Here is a 22,310-nt window from a genome sequence, read left to right as displayed (position 1 = left end):
TTTTTTTCCTTTTATACTAGTAGTTCTGTGAACAGTAGACCTCGCGCTCAGTAAGTTACATTGACCTGTTGTCATGTTTTCTCAAAAATTAATAAATAATTCATCAATTCAAAATGTCTAGAAAAAATCCTAAATAAACATAGAGCTTTCTGTCCTATCGTACCGTGACGTGTCGTCCCGGAATGTGAGTGTGAGCGCTGTTATTAGGTCTGGCTGCAATTGTCTACAACGTTGATGGAAAGATATAATTTTCAAGATGTTAGATGTTTTTGAACGGGTAGTATTATACTCAACTGTCTACTAACGTTGAAGGAAAAATACATTTTCAAGATGTTCGATGTTTCTGAACGGGTAGTATTATAGTCCACTAGACAGCTGATTTATGATGTATAATTCTATAGTCTAATTTTTACTCTTATATTGGCGTATGAAGGAGGCTCCTTTTTCCTTTTATATTATCCTTGAAATACAAAATTTCCAAAAACCTTGTATATACGTCGACGCGGAATCAAAAATAGGAACATACCTGTCAAATTTCATGAAAATCTATTACCGCGTTTCACCGTAAATGCGCAACATATAAACATTTAATTGGTTGATTATTTGCTGATCTAAGAATATGAGGCCCCCACTATATATGAATATGTGTCGGGATGCCACTAATAAGACACATAAGAAAAATGTAAACAGATAAAAAGGTAAAGAATGTAATACTAACCAGAAACAGAAAGACATTCCACAAAATGGAAGATACAGAGTTAAAAATGATACGGAAAAGATAAAAAAAAATACAGAATATAGAAATGATATACGAACCCGGAACAGTAACATTCCACAAAATGGAAGATACTGAAATAAATATGATACTGAGAAGATGAAAATGATACAGAAGAGATGAAAAAGATACAGAAAAGATGGAGATACAGAATTTGGAAATGTTTTACAAAATGGTAATATTCTGAATGGTAACCAGAATGGTAACATTCCACAAAATGGAAGATACTGAAATAAATATGATACTGAGAAGAGAAAAATGATACAGAAGAGATAAAAAATGATACAGAAGAGATGAAAAAGATACAGAGAAGATAAACAAAGATACAGAATATGGAAATGTTTTACTAACCAGAAACTTTGAGGGCCAACCGCTTCGAGCAAGCAAGGTAGACACAAGTAGCCGCCAACATACTGTAGGAAAACTTGAGGCAGTTGAGGTCGAGTGTGGCCAGGTCCAGCAACTGAACCAACCTCACGAACAGCTGACCTGACAGCTGTGAGTAGACAAAGTCGTTGTTGATACGCGCCTCGTCTTTGTAGCACAGCTGAACGTAGGTTGACAGCCAGTTGTTGATTGTCATTGGAGACAATTCGAAATTTAGAGTCTGCAACACAAAAGTAACGCAAAATATTTCAATTCAATTCAATTTAAACCTGTAAAAATTCAGAGTCTGCAACAAAAAAGCCACGCAAGATATTTCAATTCATAAAATAGAATTATAGTACCCTTTAAAATTGAAAAATATTAAAAAAAACAAGAATACAAATTATAATGTAACAATTGTTACACTGGTTACATTACAATTTGTATTCTTGTTTTTTGATATTTTTCCAATTTTAAAAGGGTACTATAATTATATTTTATAAATACAAGTAGCCCTGAATTCATACATTTTATTTCAATTCAATTTAAACCTGTAAAAATTCAGCAATACGAAACAAAACCTGCCAGCAACACTGCACGACGTATGAAAGTGAAAAGTCACAAACTTATTTTCGTATTATCTCAGGAATTTTCAATTTCATATCTCTTTGGAATACGCATATTTTGTTTTGAAAAATAGATTTATAAATCTGTCATCAATGCAAAATAGATAAAAGCTTCAGGTTCTTGATATAGTCATGAAATCTGTAATTGTTTATTTTATATTTTTTTATTAATTTATTTTATTCATTTATAGTTAAGTTATTCGATCTCCTTATTAAGCTGGGTTCACACCAAAGTTATAAACAAAATGTTAATAACTTAATCCTTTATTTTTTTAAATGTATGAATTCCGGGCTACTTTCTTGTATTTATAACAAGAATTCTAGTTTTTAATATTTTATTAATTTTAAAAGGGTATTATAATTCTATTTTATAAACGTAATCCTTATAGATTCTATTAGATTGAACGGAAGTTGACAAACACATATAATTATGTTCATCACGTGAATGATAAGTTATCTAATAGAATCTATAAGGATTAAATTATTAACATTTTGTTAATAACTTTGGTGTAAACGCAGGCAGCTTAAGAATGATCGTTGTCAATTTACAATTAAACCATTTGACGTTAAGTACAGATTAGCATACATAATTAATAATAACATGACTCCAGACCAAATAATTTCGACAAGAAAATTAATCTACGGTATGATCGAATGATGAACTCTATTCTCTTGGCCAAATCTTTCCTTGAAAAACGTTGACTTTTAGTACTATCGATACTTTGAGTGACTTTAATGCTGCACTCAAATGATTAGAATTAGAATTGTTGAAAAAAATGGCAATTTCACTTCACTAGACAGAAGTAGTATAATGCCTAGTCCACACTCTCATCAAGTCACTGGCAAGCTTGGCTGCGTTGAACTTGCCGTCTACACTGTAATGTGACCATTTGTGGATGCTCAGTTGGCCACTCGCCTTCGCTCGACAAAAATCGGAGCTTTGGCGAGCGGTGGCCAGTGAAGGCGAGCGCTGGTAAACCACCCATCCACACTCTCGCGTTCTTCGTCATTTGTACTCACATGACGAGAGTGTGGATACTTACTTATTTTCCGTGTCCAGGATCACCAGTCTTCTATTTTTCTATATATTTCGCTCCCAAAATTTAGCCACCCGGAGGGCTTTGTCGTTGCTTTGGAGGAGGTCGTCGTGAGAACAGTTTGTGTCAAGCAACTCGCACTGCAATAGGTGAGTGTAGTTTTGTTCCAGGCCGCAGTCGCACGCAGCATCGTCCTGAATGTAACCCCAGCGTAGTAGATTTGATTTGCACCTTGTGACTCCTGTGCGTAGTCGGTTTAGACTTCCAAGTTGTGAAAGGGAGTGTGGATGATAAACTCTGAAAGGGGAGAGTGTGGATGCAACATTAAGACAGCACGTCGGAAACTGTCGCTCCTCTTCACAAGAGTCACTCAAGCAAGTCGAATTATTCAAGATTTGGAGATACTTTAATTTTACTGTTTGATTAATTACCTTCAATATGACGATTTCCTGCTGCAATATGTCTTCGTCGTTGCAGGCTCCATCAGTCACGTACGCAAACTCAACTATTTTCGGGGGATAGATCTCCTCCATCTTGGCCGCTATGAAAAGACACGTCACTCCTGCAAAAAGCGATTAATTACTTCAAGGATGGATTCAAGAAATGTTTGATGATCTACATTTGAAGGATGATGATTCAACTACCAAGAAATTTATGATAAATACATTAAAAGGATGATAATTCAACTAGCATTAATTGGACAAAAGTCGTTTATGAAAGTTCACAGATACAGGACAAGGCATCACAGGTACAACTAAAGAACAGGTAGCAGAGCTATCTACGAGATCTACAATTCAGATCTTAAACAGATTGTCAGTGTCATTCTTTTAAACTATATTTGATGATACAATAAACAAGATAAAGACAGGAAATACGAGATGAAACATTGAACGATGAATAATGAAGTTACATTTGGTAACCGCCTTTATAATGCTGATGTAGCTATGCATTGTTATTTACTAGTCATTAGTTTAGTTGCTTTTTCGAGTCAGTCTGTTGCCAGAGCTCGTAGAGCGTACATCGCTTATAACCGTGTATTAGATGTATTAATATGTTGAAATAAATAATTATTTTTAAAAAGCCGGTTGGTTATTCCAGTTCCTTAACTATAGAGAAACAATGGTGTAAATAGATATCCCATGGTATAGGGCGTTTATTTATTTATTTTCATTTATTTACAATGCATATAACACTAATGTAATAACATTGAAAGATAAAATAATAAGGTAGTCCTTGTGATATTTTTCTTCCAAAATTATAGATGACAAGTCCAAGATAAGGTTAGAATTTCACGTGTACAATTTTTATAAAATTTTGGTCCAAAATAAACATTAAAACTATAAATTTTGAATTTAGATGGCTTAAATTGATAAATTAATTAGAAATATTCCACTCAATTACCACTTTTAACGAATAATATTGAGTTATTCAAGAAATTTGGAACTATTCAAGAAACACAAACTCGTAGTTTATGTTGCAACTTTTACTGTTAACTTCAACTCAAGCCGATTACTTTCAAGTTTTACTGTTTTGGCCGGGTGAATGTAAGAACGGCACAATATAAGAGACTACCAGCGTCACATAGCTTCACGGGAAAGAACTACGTGGACTATAAGCTTGAGTTAACAGTAAAAGTTGCAACATAAACCCCCTATACCATGGGATATCTACTATGCTTTCGTTTCTCTATGGTAGTGTTGACCAACAAAACATATTTTATAGTTAAGTGACGATTGAATTGTAAATTCAAAAAAACTGGACATACAGTAATTTCTTCTTTCATTTAGATATATGACTCGAGATTTCTGCTCCAGCATTGTTTTTTCATTTTTCAGTGGACTCGCTTACCTTTATTTTGAGTACCTATTCCTCTGTTTTCTTCCTTCCCCCCATTTCTCTCTTACCTTTTTCCCTCATTACTTCTCTTCTCTTCTTTGCCTGCCTATTACATGGGAAACCATAGTTGGCTAGGTATCTTCCTCTCTTTTTTTTCTTTTCTCCAACACACCCAACCACAAAGCCCATGGTTTTTTATATTTGTAACATTTTATTGTGTTTTATTTGTTTCAAATTCTTTGTAATTTTGTTTTGTCTTGTTATGTGTTTTTAATAAATAAATTGAAATTGAAAAAAAAATGGTTGATAATAATGATTATGCTAAATTGTACCCATCAATGTTACATGTTACCTATGTGATTTATTTCAATTTCCAAACTAAAAAGGCTACATCCAATTAAAGTAAATTCGTATGGCTTTTGTTGGTGGGGAGTCCCTTGCGGGAAGGTCCCACCGCCTGAATATATATCATTTAAGCCGTCAATGGAACTTACGACTGTCATACTTCAGCCGTGACCGACAGTTTAACGTGCCCATCCGATAACACGGGAGTGATCTGGTTAAAAAACTGTTGGTATTGAGAGGGTTTGAACCCGGGATCTCTGTGCTGCTACGCAAGCACTCTATCCACTAGACCACGGATCACTCCTACATCCAATTGAAACATAATCAGTTTGTAGATACAAAAAAATATTCAACTTGGAATGTAACATTCTTCAGATTTACTGAAAGTTTCCAATATTCAATTCGTTTTGGAAACCTCAAGATTTTATAGTTTTTGATTAAATGAAAAATTCAACTCTTCATTATTAACATCATAACATAAGATTTTCACGGAATAATATGTGCAAACTCAAAACTACTTTATAAGATGAACTGAAGATTGCGCAATATTGATGCTATGTTGTAGATTTTGTCGAAATAAAACTTATTATCTCAATTATTGAACTTACCAATCAATTGAAGTTGACTTTTGCTGATTCCGCTCTTTAATGAAAGATATCTATCCACATAATCCATTGACAAATAGTAGGATTCCCGATGTAGCTTATACACTTCGCATACCTGAAAAACAATTTTAAAATCGTATTAGAATATTACAACTTTTCCTTTGTGTTAAATTTGTTACTAGCAAGTCTAAAATATAATATTGACATAGAATTACAATATTTGCTGTTGAGTGGAGAATTTCATTGAATGTAGCCTAATAAATTGAAAGAAACCAATGATATCTCATAGCAAGATATGAATGAACTGTTATAGGAACCACGGTATTTAGATGAAAACGGTAGTGGTCATGAAATGTGTGCGCAGTGACCAGCTAGCTAGATTGCGTCATCACCACCAACCGAGGTTTTCAACACCTATTGGCAATTTATGAAACTTATTTGTTGAAAACAGATGATTGGATAATATAAAATGACGTCAGCTACACCAGAAATTTAGCACACACTTGCGCGTGACACCTACCGTCTTCTTCTATATACCGTGATAGGAACCAATATTTCACTCTTCTTCTATTTTGTTATTCTTCTTACATTTAAGGTTATAACGCCTGTTCCGTCTTACAAAAACTAGTAATATCCTATCAATTTGGCTTTCACTTGCCATTGTCAAATTTGAGACACAAATTACTTGAGAAAGCTAAACTAGAATATCAGTGATGAAGGGCGTAAAACATTGAAGAAAGGTCAATAAAAACAACTAAATTTTCACAGAAAATTGCGGCTTTAGCATCAGCTGATATGTTTCCACAACTGGTTGCCTAACTAACCTAACATTGGCCAAGGATTCCAACGTTAGTAGACAGAAGGTTGAACACTCACAGGTGTAAGATGCAAGCAAAGTGGGGGGGGGAGACGCCAGCGTGACGGCACGTGTAGTAAGGAAGTGATAGAGTAACCACACTGAGCATACAGTTTATTCAAGCTTGTAGCTTCAAATACATCGTCGTTTAACCCCCTTACGATTGAGCTAGAACTTTTAAATTATCTGTACTTATAGCGAATGAATCACCGATCCTAATGATGTAGTTGAAAATAGACGTCACTGCTGCAGTTCCCTCACTCCAATTGCATGTCAACTACAATACACTAGATGAGTGACCAACCTTCTGTCTACTAACTTTGCAAGGACTCCATGTTTCAAGGTGAAGGCCTTGAGGCAAATTCTATATCAAGTGGAGAGCACTCTACAATATTTAGGAAATCAGGCCATCTATTCGGCCAGTTTAAGCACAAAGGGAATAGCCTAATTAGTTTTCAAATCTAATTGTCCGGTTGAAATCATTCTGAATTTACAGTTAAAAGCAGAGATTGGAATAATTCTATGAATTTATAAGGACCAAGCCACACGAAGCGTTTTTCAGACGATTCGGCAGGACAGAAAGCTCCCGATTAGCTGATTGGGTTGGTTTTCGGGAATCAGCTGATAATCAGCCAATCGGAGAGCTACCTGCCCTGCCGACTCGTCTGAAAAACGTTTCATGTGGCTTGACCCTAGAGACTGGTTTTCATAAGTAGAGTTAGTGGTATAGTTCCCTGGGCAAGTACTAACTATCTTGTGAACTCTCCCATTGAAAACGTTCATGGTAGAGTACTAGCATAACCACCTCTAATACAAGGCCCTTGCCTACGATATTGCAACGTCAGTGTAGGCCTAGAAACTAATACATGATGATTGGTGAAAAAGATCAGCTGGTATTTTTAAAAATCTTTATCACCAATCATGTATTAGATTCTAGGCCTACGCTGCGACGTTGCAATATCGTAGGCCAGGGCCTTGTATTAGAGGTAGCTATGGTACTAGTTTTCAGTAGTCATAGAGAAATAATAGCGTAAGTAGATATTCCATGGTATAGGACGTTTATGTCGCAACTTTTGCTGTTATCCCAAGCCGATAGTTAACGTAGTTCTTTCCCGTGAAGCTGTGTGACGCTCGTAGTCTCTCATACTGTGCCGTTCATACACTCTCACCCCAACAAAACAGTAAAAATCGACAGTAATCGGCTTGGGATAACAGTAAAAGTTGCGACATAAACGCCCTATACCATGAGATATCTACTTGCGCTATTGTTTCTCTATGGTAGAGTAGAGTGGGATAGCACCGTGGGATAGTACTCTACCACTTGCCTTCCCCCACCACCGCTTCTCACTCTACTCCTAACACAACTAAGTTATGCTAATGAAAATAGTCTCGAGCTAGTAGAGTAGTTCTGTTCACTAGACAACACACTTTACCTATTATTTTCAACTGTACTGGAAACAGTTACTCGACCAAGTAAGTTGAGTAGAGTTAGCTCGGTAGAGTTAGGCTCAACTCACACTTACGCGACTCAGGTCGAGAAGAGGCTCGACTCTAGTCGAGAGCATGTGTTTCCAAATGGTGACACTCAGAACAGTCAATTCTATAGTGAGGTCCACGTTATAATGGCAGTGGATAAAGATAGAAGAATAGCGATGCCGATTCTCTTAATTAATTTATATTTCTACACTGTCAAAAACATAGTTGGCATCTTTGTGGACCTAGAAAAGGATAGTACCACCGGCTTTGTCGAATGATAGACTAGGATAGCAAAACCAAAGTTGATCAAATACTGTCATTATAACGTGGACCTCACTAATCTCACTATAGTCTCCGCGACTGTCACCATTTGAAAACACATGTTCTCGACTAGAGTCGAGTCTCTTCTCGACCTATGGTGACACTCAGACCAGTCGATTCTAGTCTCCGCGACGTCACCATTTGAGAACACATGCTCTCGACTAGAGTCGAGTCTCTTCTCGACCTATGGTGACACTCAGACCAGTCGATTCTAGTCTCCGCGACTGTCACCATTTGAAAACACATGTTCTCGACTAGAGTCGAGTCTCTTCTCGACCTATGGTGACACTCAGACCAGTCGATTCTAGTCTCCGCGACGTCACCATTTGAGAACACATGCTCTCGACTAGAGTCGAGTCTCTTCTCGACCTATGGTGACACTCAGACCAGTGGATTCTAGTCTCCGCGACGTCACCATTTGAGAACACATGCTCTCGACTAGAGTCGAGTCTCTTCTCGACCTATGGTGACACTCAGACCAGTCGATTCTAGTCTCCGCGACGTCACCATTTGAGAACACATGCTCTCGACTAGAGACGAGTCTCTTCTCAACCTATGGTGACACTCAGACCAGTCGATTCTAGTCTCCGCGACTGTCACCATTTGAAAACACATGGTCTCGACTAGAGTCGAGTCTCTTCTCGACCTATGGTGACACTCAGACCAGTCGACTCTAGTCTCCGCGACTGTCACCATTTGAAAACACATGCTCTCGACTAGAGTCGAGTCTCTTCTCGACCTGAGTCACTCAGACCAGTCGACTCTAGTCTCCGCGACTGTCACCATTTGAAAACACATGCTCTCGACTAGAGTCGAGTCTCTTCTCGACCTATGGTGACACTCAGACCAGTCGATTCTAGTCTCCGCGACTGTCACCATTTGAAAACACATGCTCTCGACTAGAGTCGAGTCTCTTCTCGACCTGAGTCGTGTAAGTGTGAGTTGAGCCAGTTTCTCGACCACTAACTCTACTAGTGAAAACCAGGCTTAAAACTCAACAACTGTAGCATAAAACATAAGTTATTAAATGAATAGCTTCACAAGGAAAGACGCTACTTACCTCCATAATCCAATCGAAAAGCACCGAACGCATTCTAGGTGTGATGCTGGGATGATTAATGAACATGTCTTCATTCCTGTTGTTGATGGAGGTCTCGTCTTTTCTGATCATCGCTTCCCATAATTCATCTGTTTTTGCCCATTGCAATTCTGGAATATCGACGGTACGTTTGCTGATACTCCTTACTCTGAAAATTGATAAATTGATATTTAATTCAAAAAGAAATTTGTAAATTGAAGAGAATTTCTATTGAATATATATTTGGGAGAATTCATATGGTTAATCTTTGGCCAGTTTTCAAATTTGATTGATCAATTGGAGAGAATTTGTGTTGAATATTTGGGAGAATTCATATGGTTAATCTTTGGCCAGTTTTGAAATTTGATTAATTGAAGAGAATTTGCATTGAATATATGTGGGAAAATTCATATGGTTTATCTTTGGCCAGTTTACAAATTTGGTTGATCAATTGAAGAGAATTTGCATTGAATATATTTGGGATAATTCATAAGGTTAATCTTTGGCCAGTTTTCAAATTTGATTGATCAATTGGAGAGAATTTGTATTGAATATATTTGGAGAATTCATATGGTTAATCTTTGACCAGTTTTCAATGAGCCATATTCTTTTATAAGGAAAAGGGTGTTGTTCTTCTGGTGAATGATTAATTAAAGGAGAAATAAATTTAAGAACTGTTTCACATCAGCACGAACACAGACAAGATAATAATTGAAAATTAATCAAGTCAATGAATTAAGTATCAGCATAGCCACCTCTAATACTAATATTAGAGGTGGCAATGGTATCAGTGACTAAAAATCCTTGAATCATTCAAATATCTGTCAGACGAAAGAATGCCATCAACATCATTATTTAGGACGTATTACATTCTATGAATCATAGTATATTATATACTACACAAGAATGCCATCAGCATCATTATTTAGGTCGTATTACATTCTATGAATCATAGTATATTATATACTACGCTACATTAATAGTATGACATTATAAAGAACGAACTGTTCTCAATTACCTGTTGTCAATATTTACAATAATTACAATTTACCCTGTTGTCAATATTTCAGTAGCAGAAGTCTTCGGGGTGATTTACAGCATTTAATTGAGATTTTCGTTTCATAATATTTATTCATTAATTAGCATTTGAACAAATAAATGTTAATGTTCCAATTTATTTCAATATGAAATTCAATTGTTTCAGCTTACCGTTTTGAAGAAGACGGTGTAGGATTTGACACAGGGGATAGCTGGCCATAATTGCTAGAGTCTGTGCGAAGTCTAGCTGACTGCAGTCCGGATATCGACGGCCCGGCTGTGTCAGCGTCTGGTTGCTCTGTGACGCATTCCTCGTAGAAGGTCTCGTCCTCAACGTAGAGACAGTCCTCCAGATCTTCCTCCTCCTCCTCCCTCTCATATTTGGGCCCTCCATCCTCACTCAGTTCTTGGGCGATGGGACTGCTGTCTAGGACTATGCAGCTTTCATTGCTCGGTGGGTCGGATTCACTGTCGGCAATCGATAGTCTGGAAGGTGAAAATATAATAGTTTAGATGAGAAAATTAATTCGAAGAAATAGAATAGTCTACATGAAAAAATGCAAGATGATATAAATTAATGAAAATATAACAGTTTAGATGAGAAAATTAATTCGAAGAAATAGAATAGTCAACATGAAAAAATGCAAGATGATATAAATTAATGAAGTATTTAACTACAGGTGACTCAATCTCATCAAGATTTGAATAGGTCAAATAATAGCTGTCGATTATTTAAAAAAATCGAATGGCGTGTTAGAATAACTGTCTGTTTATTTATTTACTCATTCAGAATTACACACTTACAGAAAAGTACCACATGCTTATAAGCCCAAAACAGTTCCAATTCTAATTTATACAACAGTCCAAATGTAGCTAGGTTATGTGTCACTTAACATTCATCAATTACACACTCAATTTACAATTCAAAACACACAAAAATCATTTTTAAATTAAAAAATACTTCTAAATTAAATTAAATCAATCACAATTAATAGAAAATTCCAAACTTTGAAAAAACTATAAAATTTTGAGACCGAAAAGACAAACACACTATTTAGACTGTAAACACACTTATCACAGCTGTTGAATAACTAACAACGGATAGTCTAGATGGAGAAAATAAACTTGTAAATGAAAAATATGATATGAATTGGATTAAGTATTAAAATTAATTGCAGGTGAATCAACATAATTAATTTGAACAAGTGATAAATTAGCTGTCGATTGAGTGGAGAAATGCAATGACGTATCAGAATGACTGTCTCTTTAGTGGATTGAATAATTATGGGAATATTTCAATGAGGATACCCAACATTTTTGACTAAATCAAAATACAATCAAACCAACAACAATTTTGATTGAAACTAGAAATCTTCTTCATGTTTAGTGGATTGAATAATTATGGGAATATTTCAATGAGGATGCCCAACATTTTTGACTGAATCAAAATACAATCAAACCAACAACAATTTTGATTGAAACTAGAAATCTTCTTCATGTTTTTGAAGACATGTTGGGAACTATAACCTAATACAGTTGAACAGAAATATTCTGGGCTCGATTTGTGACTGAACTGCGTTCCGGTCGAAATATCGGTGGTGGTACGACCTGACATGATACTTCAGCCAGGACCGACAACTAAACATGCTCATCCGATAACACGGTAGTGACCAGGTCAGAAACGTTTGGTAATGAGCAGGTTTGAACCGAGGATCTCTAGGCTGCTAAGCAAGCACTCTGTCCACTACATCACGAATCAACTCTTATCAAGTTTTATTACAAATGGAGGAACGAAAATATCCAATATTATTTATCATAACCATCATAATATTAACATATCATAATCATCATAACATTATCTATCAAAAACATTAACCCAGTGATCATAGCTTAGTAACTAGACCACAGATCACTCTGTCGTAATTTTATCCACTTCTCACCTGTCTTCTTCGCAACAGATGAGATCATCCAATACGTCACTGTTCTCATCCTCGTCAGAGTGCTGTGACTGCTTCGAGGATGACTGCTTGTCGAACAGGGAGAGTTCGGAGAGAGGCAGTCGCTCGCACTCTACATCGATCGCTGATGTGGACGCTTCCGGCTGCTCACATACTTTGGTCTGAAAACAAAATTCAAACATAAATTGAGGATCGAGATGTGCCTTGATACTAGAAAATGAGGAACATCGGAGCTCAAACTTAAACTTGAGGATCGTGGACATGAGGTCCACGCTTCTAGCTGTTCACATACTTTGGTCTAAAATTAAACATAAATTGAGGATCAACAAGTGTCTACAACATACAACAGTGTGGTCCACGTTTATGGAGGGAAACAGTGTTGCCAATTCACTATCGTTGTTGAGATTTGAGAATCAAGATGCGTCTACAATGGGCCCGTTCTGTGTACATGGAATGTGGTCGATTCACAATTTACCAGGTAAAAAGTTCCGCGTTCCATGGGAAGAGTTTTGACAGATTCTGTACCAGAAACCAGTTCCAGTTCCAAAATCCTGCCCCACAATCGAAGCGTGGTTAATTTTCCGACCTGGTACAGTTCCAACTATCTGAGCTCTCATTGGTCGATTATTGTAGTCTGCTTGCTTCTCTGCGCATGCGCTGATAGTTTGTTTCTTTACAATAGAATACATAACCAACAATATGATGTTTGATAACCATTCATTAAATGAATTTTTCTCTATAGAAAATTTGAGAGTAATGGAATAAAAGAAATGCACACTTTTCTAGACGGTAAGTTTGTAAAAAAGCCTATCTTCATTCACTCAGCTAGTAAACGACACATTTTAGTGTAAATCAACTTTATATGTGCGCGCCAAAAGCTTGAACCAACTATTTTGAAATGTCGTTCCATGGGAACATTTTTCACTAGTCACGTTATGGAACATTTTACGATTGGAACTGGAACAATTTACTCTACACAGAACGTACACAATATTGGACTGATATCTAGTCGAACGGTGTGGGGGTGGGCGGAGGTGGAAGCCAACTGCGCATGTCTGACTTATATATTCCAAATTATAAAATTATCACAGCATGCTGGCTGGTTGAATCAAATACAAGTGAGCTGGATGATCAAATATTATTGCTACGCACAGGAGCGTCTTGATACTGTGGAAGTGATGGATCCAGTTTTCTAATTAATAGTAATTTTCACTGTCAATATACTAGTAGTTATGTGAACAATAGACCTCACGCAGTATTCTCATCCACAAGTACCTGATTGGAACTATAGACCTTATGGAAATACAGCAATAGACTGGCTTCTCCATACATCTGTGTAATCACTTGTCAGCTGATTTATGATGAATAATAACTGCACCTTGACCTAAATTAATTTTTATTAAAAATATAGAAAATTAACCTTAAAGTATACTCATTATAGAGATATACAAGAAACTCTAGATATTTAAAATCGTGGTTTATCAATTTAATATATTCTATAGTCTGATTTTTACTCTAATATTGGCGTATGAAGGAGCTCCTTTTTCCTTTTATATTATCCTTGAAATGCAAAATTTCCAAAACCCTTGTATATACGTCGACGCGCAATTAAAAAAGGAACATACCTGTCAAATTTCATGAAAATCTATTACCGCGTTCCGCCGTAAATGCGCAACATATAAACATTAAAGGTGGCGGTTCGCGCCGCGACAGAGACAGGAGACCGAGACAGGAGACTGAGACCAGCGACCGCGACCGTCACTTGACATTAGTCAATGTATACGCGACAGTTCGCGAGCGAGACAGAGACAGGAGACCGAAATGCGAGACAGGAGACAGCGAGACGGTCGCTGCTCCGGACCAGTAGTGTCTCTGTCGCGCTCGTAAAAGCACACGTGTTTAGTGTTTAAAAATGAGTTTTTCTGACGAAGACTGTGAGAATCTGATTGAACTAATCAGGCAGCACCCTCCGCTATACAATGCACAACTAGACTCCTACAGAGACGAACATTTGAAGGACAATATTTGGAAAAGCATAGCTGAAAGTATAAATAAAACAGGTGAGTCATTCTTATTTTATTGATTTTGCAAAAATTGATATTTGGAAGGAAACATATAACAGGAATGAAAAGGTGGTGTGGAATCAGTTCAAACAAGCCGTGTGACATGATGTTCTTGCCAGTCTACTGCTCCTTGCTGTGACGTGAAGTAATTGGTTAATTTTACTCTAATATCGAGTTTTGTATTTGTAATAATAATATAAGAACAAATCATCGTCTTCTCCTTCCTCCAATACTAGCTTCATTACTAGATTTTCCATCACGACACAAAACACCACTGACTTCATCGACAGACTCTCTTGAACTGAGCGTTTGCTTGATGACACTTGTCGCGATGTCAGTGGTGTTTTGTGTCGTGATGGAAAATCTAGTAATGAAGCTAGTATTGGAGGAAGGAGAAGACGATGATTTGTTCTTATATTATTATTACAAATACAAAACTCGATATTAGAGTAAAATTAACCAATTACTTCACGTCACAGCAAGGAGCAGTAGACTGGCAAGAACATCATGTCACACGGCTTGTTTGAACTGATTCCACACCACCTTTTCATTCCTGTTATATGTTTCCTTCCAAATATCAATTTTTGCAAAATAAATAAAATAAGAATGACTCACCTGTTTTATTTATACTTTCAGCTATGCTTTTCCAAATATTGTCCTTCAAATGTTCGTCTCTGTAGGAGTCTAGTTGTGCATTGTATAGCGGAGGGTGCTGCCTGATTAGTTCAATCAGATTCTCACAGTCTTCGTCAGAAAAACTCATTTTTAAACACTAAACACGTGTGCTTTTACGAGCGCGACGGAGACACTACTGGTCCGGAGCAGCGACCGTCTCGCTGTCTCCTGTCTCGCGTTTCGGTCTCCTGTCTCTGTCTCGCTCGCGAACTGTCGCGTATACATTGACTAATGTCAAGTGACGGTCGCGGTCGCTGGTCTCAGTCTCCTGTCTCGGTCTCCTGTCTCTGTCGCGGCGCGAACCGCCACCTTTAAGAGAAATGCCAAACCGTCGACTTGAATCTTAGACCTCACTTCGCTCGGTCAACTAGGCGAGCTCGGAATGACACAGTGTAAATACCACATAATGTTGAATAGTTTTGTTGAATTTGGAATAAAAGTGTACAATAAGTTACCAGTTGAAATAGAAGAACTTGAGATTATACAGTTCAGAATCTGCATGGAAAATATTTAAATGACTGCTGTCCTTACAGTATAAATGACTTAAATATGATGTAATGTTTGACCTGTGATATATTGACCTGTGCTATTTGATGTTAAATTTGTTATTGCTTGCATGTTTTTGGCGATGTCTTACAAATGTTCTGACAATAAACAAATCTTGAATCTTTAATCGGCCCAGGGATCTTCTTCCCAGTCCGCGACTGATGAAATACCACACGTCAGTCAGTGGAATTGATAGGAACGCATTGTTGCCGTTTTTAATGTCTTCTATAGTAGAGTGAGGTCCACTTTATGGTGGCAGTGGAGGAATAAAAGAGAACAGCGTTGCCGATTTTCTGCCTTGCAACTGCCTTCTGTAGAGTATAGCTGATACTGCTACATCTGATATAAAACTAACTTTTCATTCTTGTTTGAAATAATCAATTAATTATTATTCGGCAAGAAAATATATTATTCAATAATTAAATGATTGATTGTTTTATGATTGAGGTTGAATATTATGTTAATCTATTATATATCTACAGAGCTAGAAAGAATAGTACTATCTGCTTTGTCGAATGATGGGCAGGAATAGCAACACTAATGTTAATCAAATACTACCACTCAAACGTAGATCTGTGCTACAGTGCCCAAATTTCAACCCTAAGATTTTGTTATTCAATTGTTTGAGAAACGATAAAATTTTAGGGAGTTTTATTTTTCATGGACTCCAATCTATGATTTCATATGGTACATTTGAGTTGAGAGGTGGCAATTTATGAAAAATCTGTCGCTATTTTGTTGTTTAGAATTACAAGTTATAAGTAGATTGGGCAAAGTTGGTGCTGATATTGCACTTATAGACAGATAGATAGATATTACGTCTGGTTGGCCTCAACGGCGTCAGACAAGTCAAAGTGCTAGCAAAAGCGAGACACCATTAATTTTTCATGAAATTTATATCTAGTATATAATTACTATTTGTCTTTGACTCTATTACAGTAATCAAAATAGTCCTTCAGACTATAAAAGCATTCCTCCTCCTTTAGAAATAATTTCAAACTTCGTTTAAACTTTTTTATCGTTAATATTTCCCGCAACCGAATTGGTAGTACTTGGTAAATCTTTCTACCAATATAACTGGGTTTTTCTTCATACAAAGTCAATTTATGATATTCCGAGAAGGTACTCTTATGCCGTGTATTATATCCATGCGTCTTATTAATAGTCTGTAGTGAACACCTTCTAATATATACACACATTTCCAAAATATAGAGACAGGGAACACTGAGAATCTCCATTTTAATAAAATAGTCCCTACAATGTGTTTGTGGATGCAACCTCATAGCACTTTCAGATGCACTTTCATTTCATACTATGCTCATCCATGATTATCCAAGTCAATAAGTTCAAAATTTAAGAAGTAATAGCAAGCTAAGAAAAACACATATATTTCTCTTTTCAATTATTTAAAATAAGTAGATATTGTTTGTTTTTCATATTGTTTGAAATTTTTGTTTCTTTATCATATTATTTGATTTTTTGTATGTTTTATTGTGTAATAGAGAGGGCTGACTGCGCCCTAACTTCGCTCTCTAGGAAAAATAAAGGCAGTCATTCAATTCAATTTATTCAATTCGATAAAACATGGCTAAATAATTTACTCAGTGTTTATGCAGAATCAATGATACTCAGTTAATTTAATACAAGAGCTGGATAGTTCAGGTTTTCAGAAGTATGATAACAAGTTATTAACTGGATTATCTATTGCGATAGTTTCTCACTCACCTCAACTTTCAGTTTTTTGTCTTCTTTTATCGGCAAATTTTCGTCATTCTGTAAAATAGAAAATATACATTGAAGAAGCGAATGTTACAGTAAAGACTTGAAAACAGCATGAATTAATAAATGTAGATTCTTAAATAATGAGAACCTATTAAAATTGAGAAAATTATAAATCTAAGTTGACCTATAGTAGAAAAAGCAATAATTTTTTTTAAGTCATTTTCATATAGTGCCCCTATACCAGAAAGTAAGACATGATAAACTAGGAATAAATTGAAAAGATCCATCGCAAATAATAGAAGTTTTTTCAAATTCAAATTATATCAATGATCTCACGCAGAGAATAAAACAATATGTATTGGTTGGAGAATTGAAATCTACAACTTAAGGCTGTGCAAAGGCTAAAAATAAACTTTTTACTCGTGATATTTTTCAAAGTTTTTTGATTTGTATATCATCAAGCTATCAAAATGAAAAAGTTTTCTTAAGAAACCATTTTTTTCAGATCATTACTTTTTGAGATATGAGCGCCTAAAGTTTAAATTTTTGGGCAGAACATTTCAAATTCGGTAAGAGATAAATCCATGAGATTTAAAGGATAGATTCTTCATGGTATTTTTGATCTAGTAAAACAAAAATTTTCTGAAAATATCAATTTTTAAGATAGTTATTCAATTTACTAAAAATAACTTTTAGTTGAGTTATTTTCGGTAAATTGAATAACTTTACCAAAAATTGATATTTTCAGAAAATTTTTGTTTTACTAGATCAACAATACCATGAAGAATCCATCCTCTAAATCTCATGGATTTATAAATCGTACCGAATTTGAAATATTCTGTCCCAAAAATTCAAACATCAGTCGCTCATATCTCAAAAAGTAATGATCGGAAAAAATGTTTTCCTGAGAAAACTTTTTCATTTTGATAGCTTGATGATATACAAATCGAAAAACTTGGAAAAATATGACGAGTAGAAAGTTTATTTTTAGCCTTTGCACAGCTTTAACAGTTCTTTGACAGAAAAATAGCCTAATACTCCATCAAATTAAAAAATATGAATTCCAGTTGTAATCAAAAAAAAAAATTTAGTTAAATCCAACCACCTTCAGAATTCAATAAATTTCAGCGTGAAAGATGACTGGCATTTGAATAAGAATTATTTATATGATTTCTATATCATCAAGCTATCAAAATGAAAAAGTTTTCTTAAGAAACATTTTTTTCAGATCATTACTTTTTGAGATATGAGCGCCTAAAGTTTAAATTTTTGGGCAGAACATTTCAAATTCGGTAAGAGATAATCCATGAGATTTAAAGGATAGATTCTTCATGGTATTTTTGATCTAGTAAAACAAAATTTTCTGAAAATATCAATTTTTAAGATAGTTATTCAATTTACTAAAAATAACTTTTAGTTGAGTTATTTTCGGTAAATTGAATAACTTTACCAAAAATTGATATTTTCAGAAAATTTTTGTTTTACTAGATCAACAATACCATGAAGAATCCATCCTCTAAATCTCATGGATTTATAAATCGTTCCGAATTTGAAATGTTCTGTCCCAAAAATTCAAACATCATTCGCTCATATCTCATAAAGTAATGATCGGAAAAAATGTTTTCCTGAGAAAACTTTTTCATTTTGATAGCTTGATGATATACAAATCGAAAAACTTGGAAAAATATCACGAGTAGAATGTTTATTTTTAGCCTTTGCACAGCCTTAACAGTTCTTTGACAGAAAAATAGCCTAATACTACATCAAATTAAAAAATCTGAATTCCAGTAATCTAAAAAATTTTTTGTTAGATCCAACCACCTTCAGAATTCAATAAATTTCAGCGTGAAAGATGACTGGCATTTGAATAAGAATTATTTATATGATTTCTATATCAATATTGAAAATCATCAAGGTGCGTACAGACTTTCGCTGTTCCGCAATCGAACGTCACTCGAGCAGATCGATTGATGATCGACCGGGGAGCAAGAGTGGAACGCGAGAAGAGCTAACATCTCCCGTAACGTTCATGATCGGAGCGAGGGTGGAGCGATGGCAAAGCTTGCGCGGAGCGTGTTGGAGGCGCGTATATATGTACACACCTTAAGGAATCAAATCCGTGAAATTATTCACTGTAATGTTATGAATTGGAAAAATATTCATTTATTTATTCCATGAGAAAGGCTCACACAGCTCACAGACAAACTCCAGTACGAGCCTCAATGAAATTTTTGATAGTATAACTTTACAATTAACATACAAAAAAGAAAACAATATCGCACTTCATTAAATATTCACGGTTTAGTATAACTAATAAGATTAGAAGAGAACGACATTTGGGTTAGATTCTGGAAAGTTAGTAAAGGGGTATAGGATGAAAGATATATATAATAATTATACAAAGAAAGAAGGAACATTTGAAAAAAGGACAGTTAGTAAAGCTCAAAAATAATAATTCATTCATCAGTTGAGCAGCATAACTTTTCACAAGATTTTTTGAATGTATTGTAGCGGTCATTGAAGGTATTGAATATTCAATAAGCAATAATAGTTATACTGAAATACTATATAGAGTCCAACTCTGCCTATGTAATTCACAGTGATCATAAAGAAAAGATAGTATAAGAAGATATCCCATGGTATAGGTCGTTTATGTTCCAAATTTCACTATCAAATCAAGCCGATAGTCCTAGTAGTTCTTTTTCGTGAAGCTATGTGACGCCGGTAGTCTTCCATACTGAGCCGTTCTGACACTCTCACCCGGCCAAAACAGTAATAATAGACAGTAGTCGACAGTAATCGGCTCGAGTTGACAAAAATCGGCTTGAAATTTGGAACATAAACGATCGTCCTAGTAGTTCTTTTTCGTGAAGCTATATGAGCCGGTAGTTATACATTCTGTGCCGTTTACACTCTCACACGGTTTTTATCAACGACGATTACTGTCGATTATTACTGTTTTGGCCGGGTGAGACTGTAAGAACAACACAGTATGAGACTACAGTGTCACATAGCTTTACGAAAAAGGAATACTTGGACTATAGGTTTGAGTTAACAGTGAAATTTGGAACATAAACGATAGTCCTAGTAGTTCTTTTTCGTGAGGATATATGAGCCGGTAGTTATCCATTCTGTGCCGTTTACACTCTCACAAGGTTTTTATTAACTAAGCCGCCGATTACTGTCCATTATTACTGTTTTGGCCGGGTGAGAATGTAAGAACAACACAGTATAAGAGACTACCAGTGTCACATAGCTTTACGAAAAAGGAATACTTGGACTATCGGCTTGAGTTAACAGTGAAACTTGGAACGGCCTATTCCATGGGGTATCTTTTCTCTGTGCTATAATCAAGTAATTTTGGATTGATAGTCAAGTAAACTTGGACTATCGGCTTAAGTTAACAGTGAAATTTGGAACGTCCTAATTCCATGGGATATCTTTTTTCTATGCTATAATTAAATAATCTTTAGTAAAGTAATGTAGCATGAGGATCGTCGCTAAACTGAGCTTCTGTAATGAGGAGAATGAAACTGACTACAATGGTTCCAGACATATATTTCTGAATTGCAAATAAAGATAATAATTACCAGAATAGGCGAGTTTTCTGACGACCTCCGTTTCCTCTTTGCATTTTGTCTCGACGACGACTGGCCACTGAAAAACATTTTGAAATTGTTCAATCACAATTTATGATGATTTTAGTATATATCGTGGGCATACAAGGAAAATCCACTAAGTCCATAAAAGTAAATTTTTCAGAAAATCAATTTCTAATTTCTAACATCAATTATGATTTCATTGTAGTGATTTTTCACAAAATAATTTCATACTACAAGAAATTGAATATTCTTCATTTGTTTGATACCTAATTATTAAACATTCATAGTTTAAATAATTAATTAAAAACTAATGATAAATCAAAGTTTGGAAAAATTGGACTTGGTGCATTTTATTTCTGCGAAAAACCATTCTGGAGACTGATATTAATTTACTTTTAACTTGATAGCTAATCTTTCCAATAGATATCTCATTGGAAGGAACTCTTAACCAACTGATACACTATCTCCTTGATAATGGAGATTTAGTTATTAATTATATCAGTTTTCAATTGAAGGCTTGTTTGTTTTTTGAAGTGTAAATTGTAATTTAAATAAGTGATAGTACCTTAGATTTTGATTAGGACTGTAGTATAAATTTGAAAAGGGACAGTTATGGGCATTAGCCTGTTGTGCTTTTTCATATAAGTGTAATAATTTTGCATTACTAAATAAATAAATGAATAATGGATAAGGTGAAAAATTTAATGATTGATCTATCTTTGATTGGGCTATATATTTGCTACAGGGTAATCATTGGTTACTTTATGTGAGCACAAGTATCTAATGCTAGGTTGCACCTATACCTACTTATAACAACAGGCCCCACAACTAGAATCATATATGTATTAAAGCTACATAAACATATCATAGACACCGACAATTTTCCGCTTTCCGAAAAAATTAAGATACCCCAATTTGTAAATTTCTATACGTTTCAAGTTCCCCTGAGTCCAAAAAAGTGGTTTTTGGGTATTGGTCTGTATGTGTGTGTGTGTGTATGTGCGTCTGTGTACACGATATTTCATCTCCCAATCGACGGATTGACTTAAAATTTGGAACTTAAGGACCTTACAATATAAGGATCCGACGCGAACAATTTCGATCAAATTCAATCAAAGATGGCGGCTAAGATGGCGAAAATGTTGTCAAAAACAGGGTTTTTCGCGATTTTCTCAAAAACGGCTCCAACAATTTTGATCAAATTCATACCTAAATTAGTCATTGATTAGCTCTATCAAATGCCATAAGTCCCATATCTGTAAAAATTTCAGGAGCTCCGCCCCATCTATGCAAAGTTTGATTTTAGATTCCCAATTATCAGGCTTCAGATACAATTTAAACAAAAAAAATAAGTGAAAAAGATTGAGCATGAAAATCTCTACAAT

The 22,310-nt window shown here is 35.3% G+C and overlaps 1 protein-coding gene across 3 annotated transcripts in view; it reads right to left on the bottom strand.

The window, feature by feature from the left end:
* Positions 1-1,121: 1,121 nt before the first annotated feature.
* LOC111056688 (G1/S-specific cyclin-E1) overlaps positions 1,122-22,310 on the bottom strand; it is a 65,837-nt gene continuing 44,648 nt past the window's right edge. For all 3 annotated transcript variants that reach the window (XM_039420390.1, XM_039420389.1, XM_039420391.1), the window contains exons 3-10: positions 20,914-20,980; positions 17,327-17,374; positions 12,300-12,478; positions 10,531-10,845; positions 9,304-9,490; positions 5,594-5,705; positions 3,236-3,366; positions 1,122-1,382 (exon numbers count right to left, since the gene is read on the bottom strand). In XM_039420390.1, coding sequence (XP_039276324.1) covers positions 1,122-1,382; positions 3,236-3,366; positions 5,594-5,705; positions 9,304-9,490; positions 10,531-10,845; positions 12,300-12,478; positions 17,327-17,374; positions 20,914-20,980 — 1,300 coding nt within the window. The remainder of the gene's footprint in view (positions 1,383-3,235; positions 3,367-5,593; positions 5,706-9,303; positions 9,491-10,530; positions 10,846-12,299; positions 12,479-17,326; positions 17,375-20,913; positions 20,981-22,310) is intronic.

The sequence above is a fragment of the Nilaparvata lugens genome, chromosome 2 (assembly GCF_014356525.2).
Source record: "Nilaparvata lugens isolate BPH chromosome 2, ASM1435652v1, whole genome shotgun sequence".
NCBI lineage: Eukaryota > Metazoa > Arthropoda > Insecta > Hemiptera > Delphacidae > Nilaparvata > Nilaparvata lugens.
This window is presented reverse-complemented; position numbering and strand designations above follow the sequence as displayed.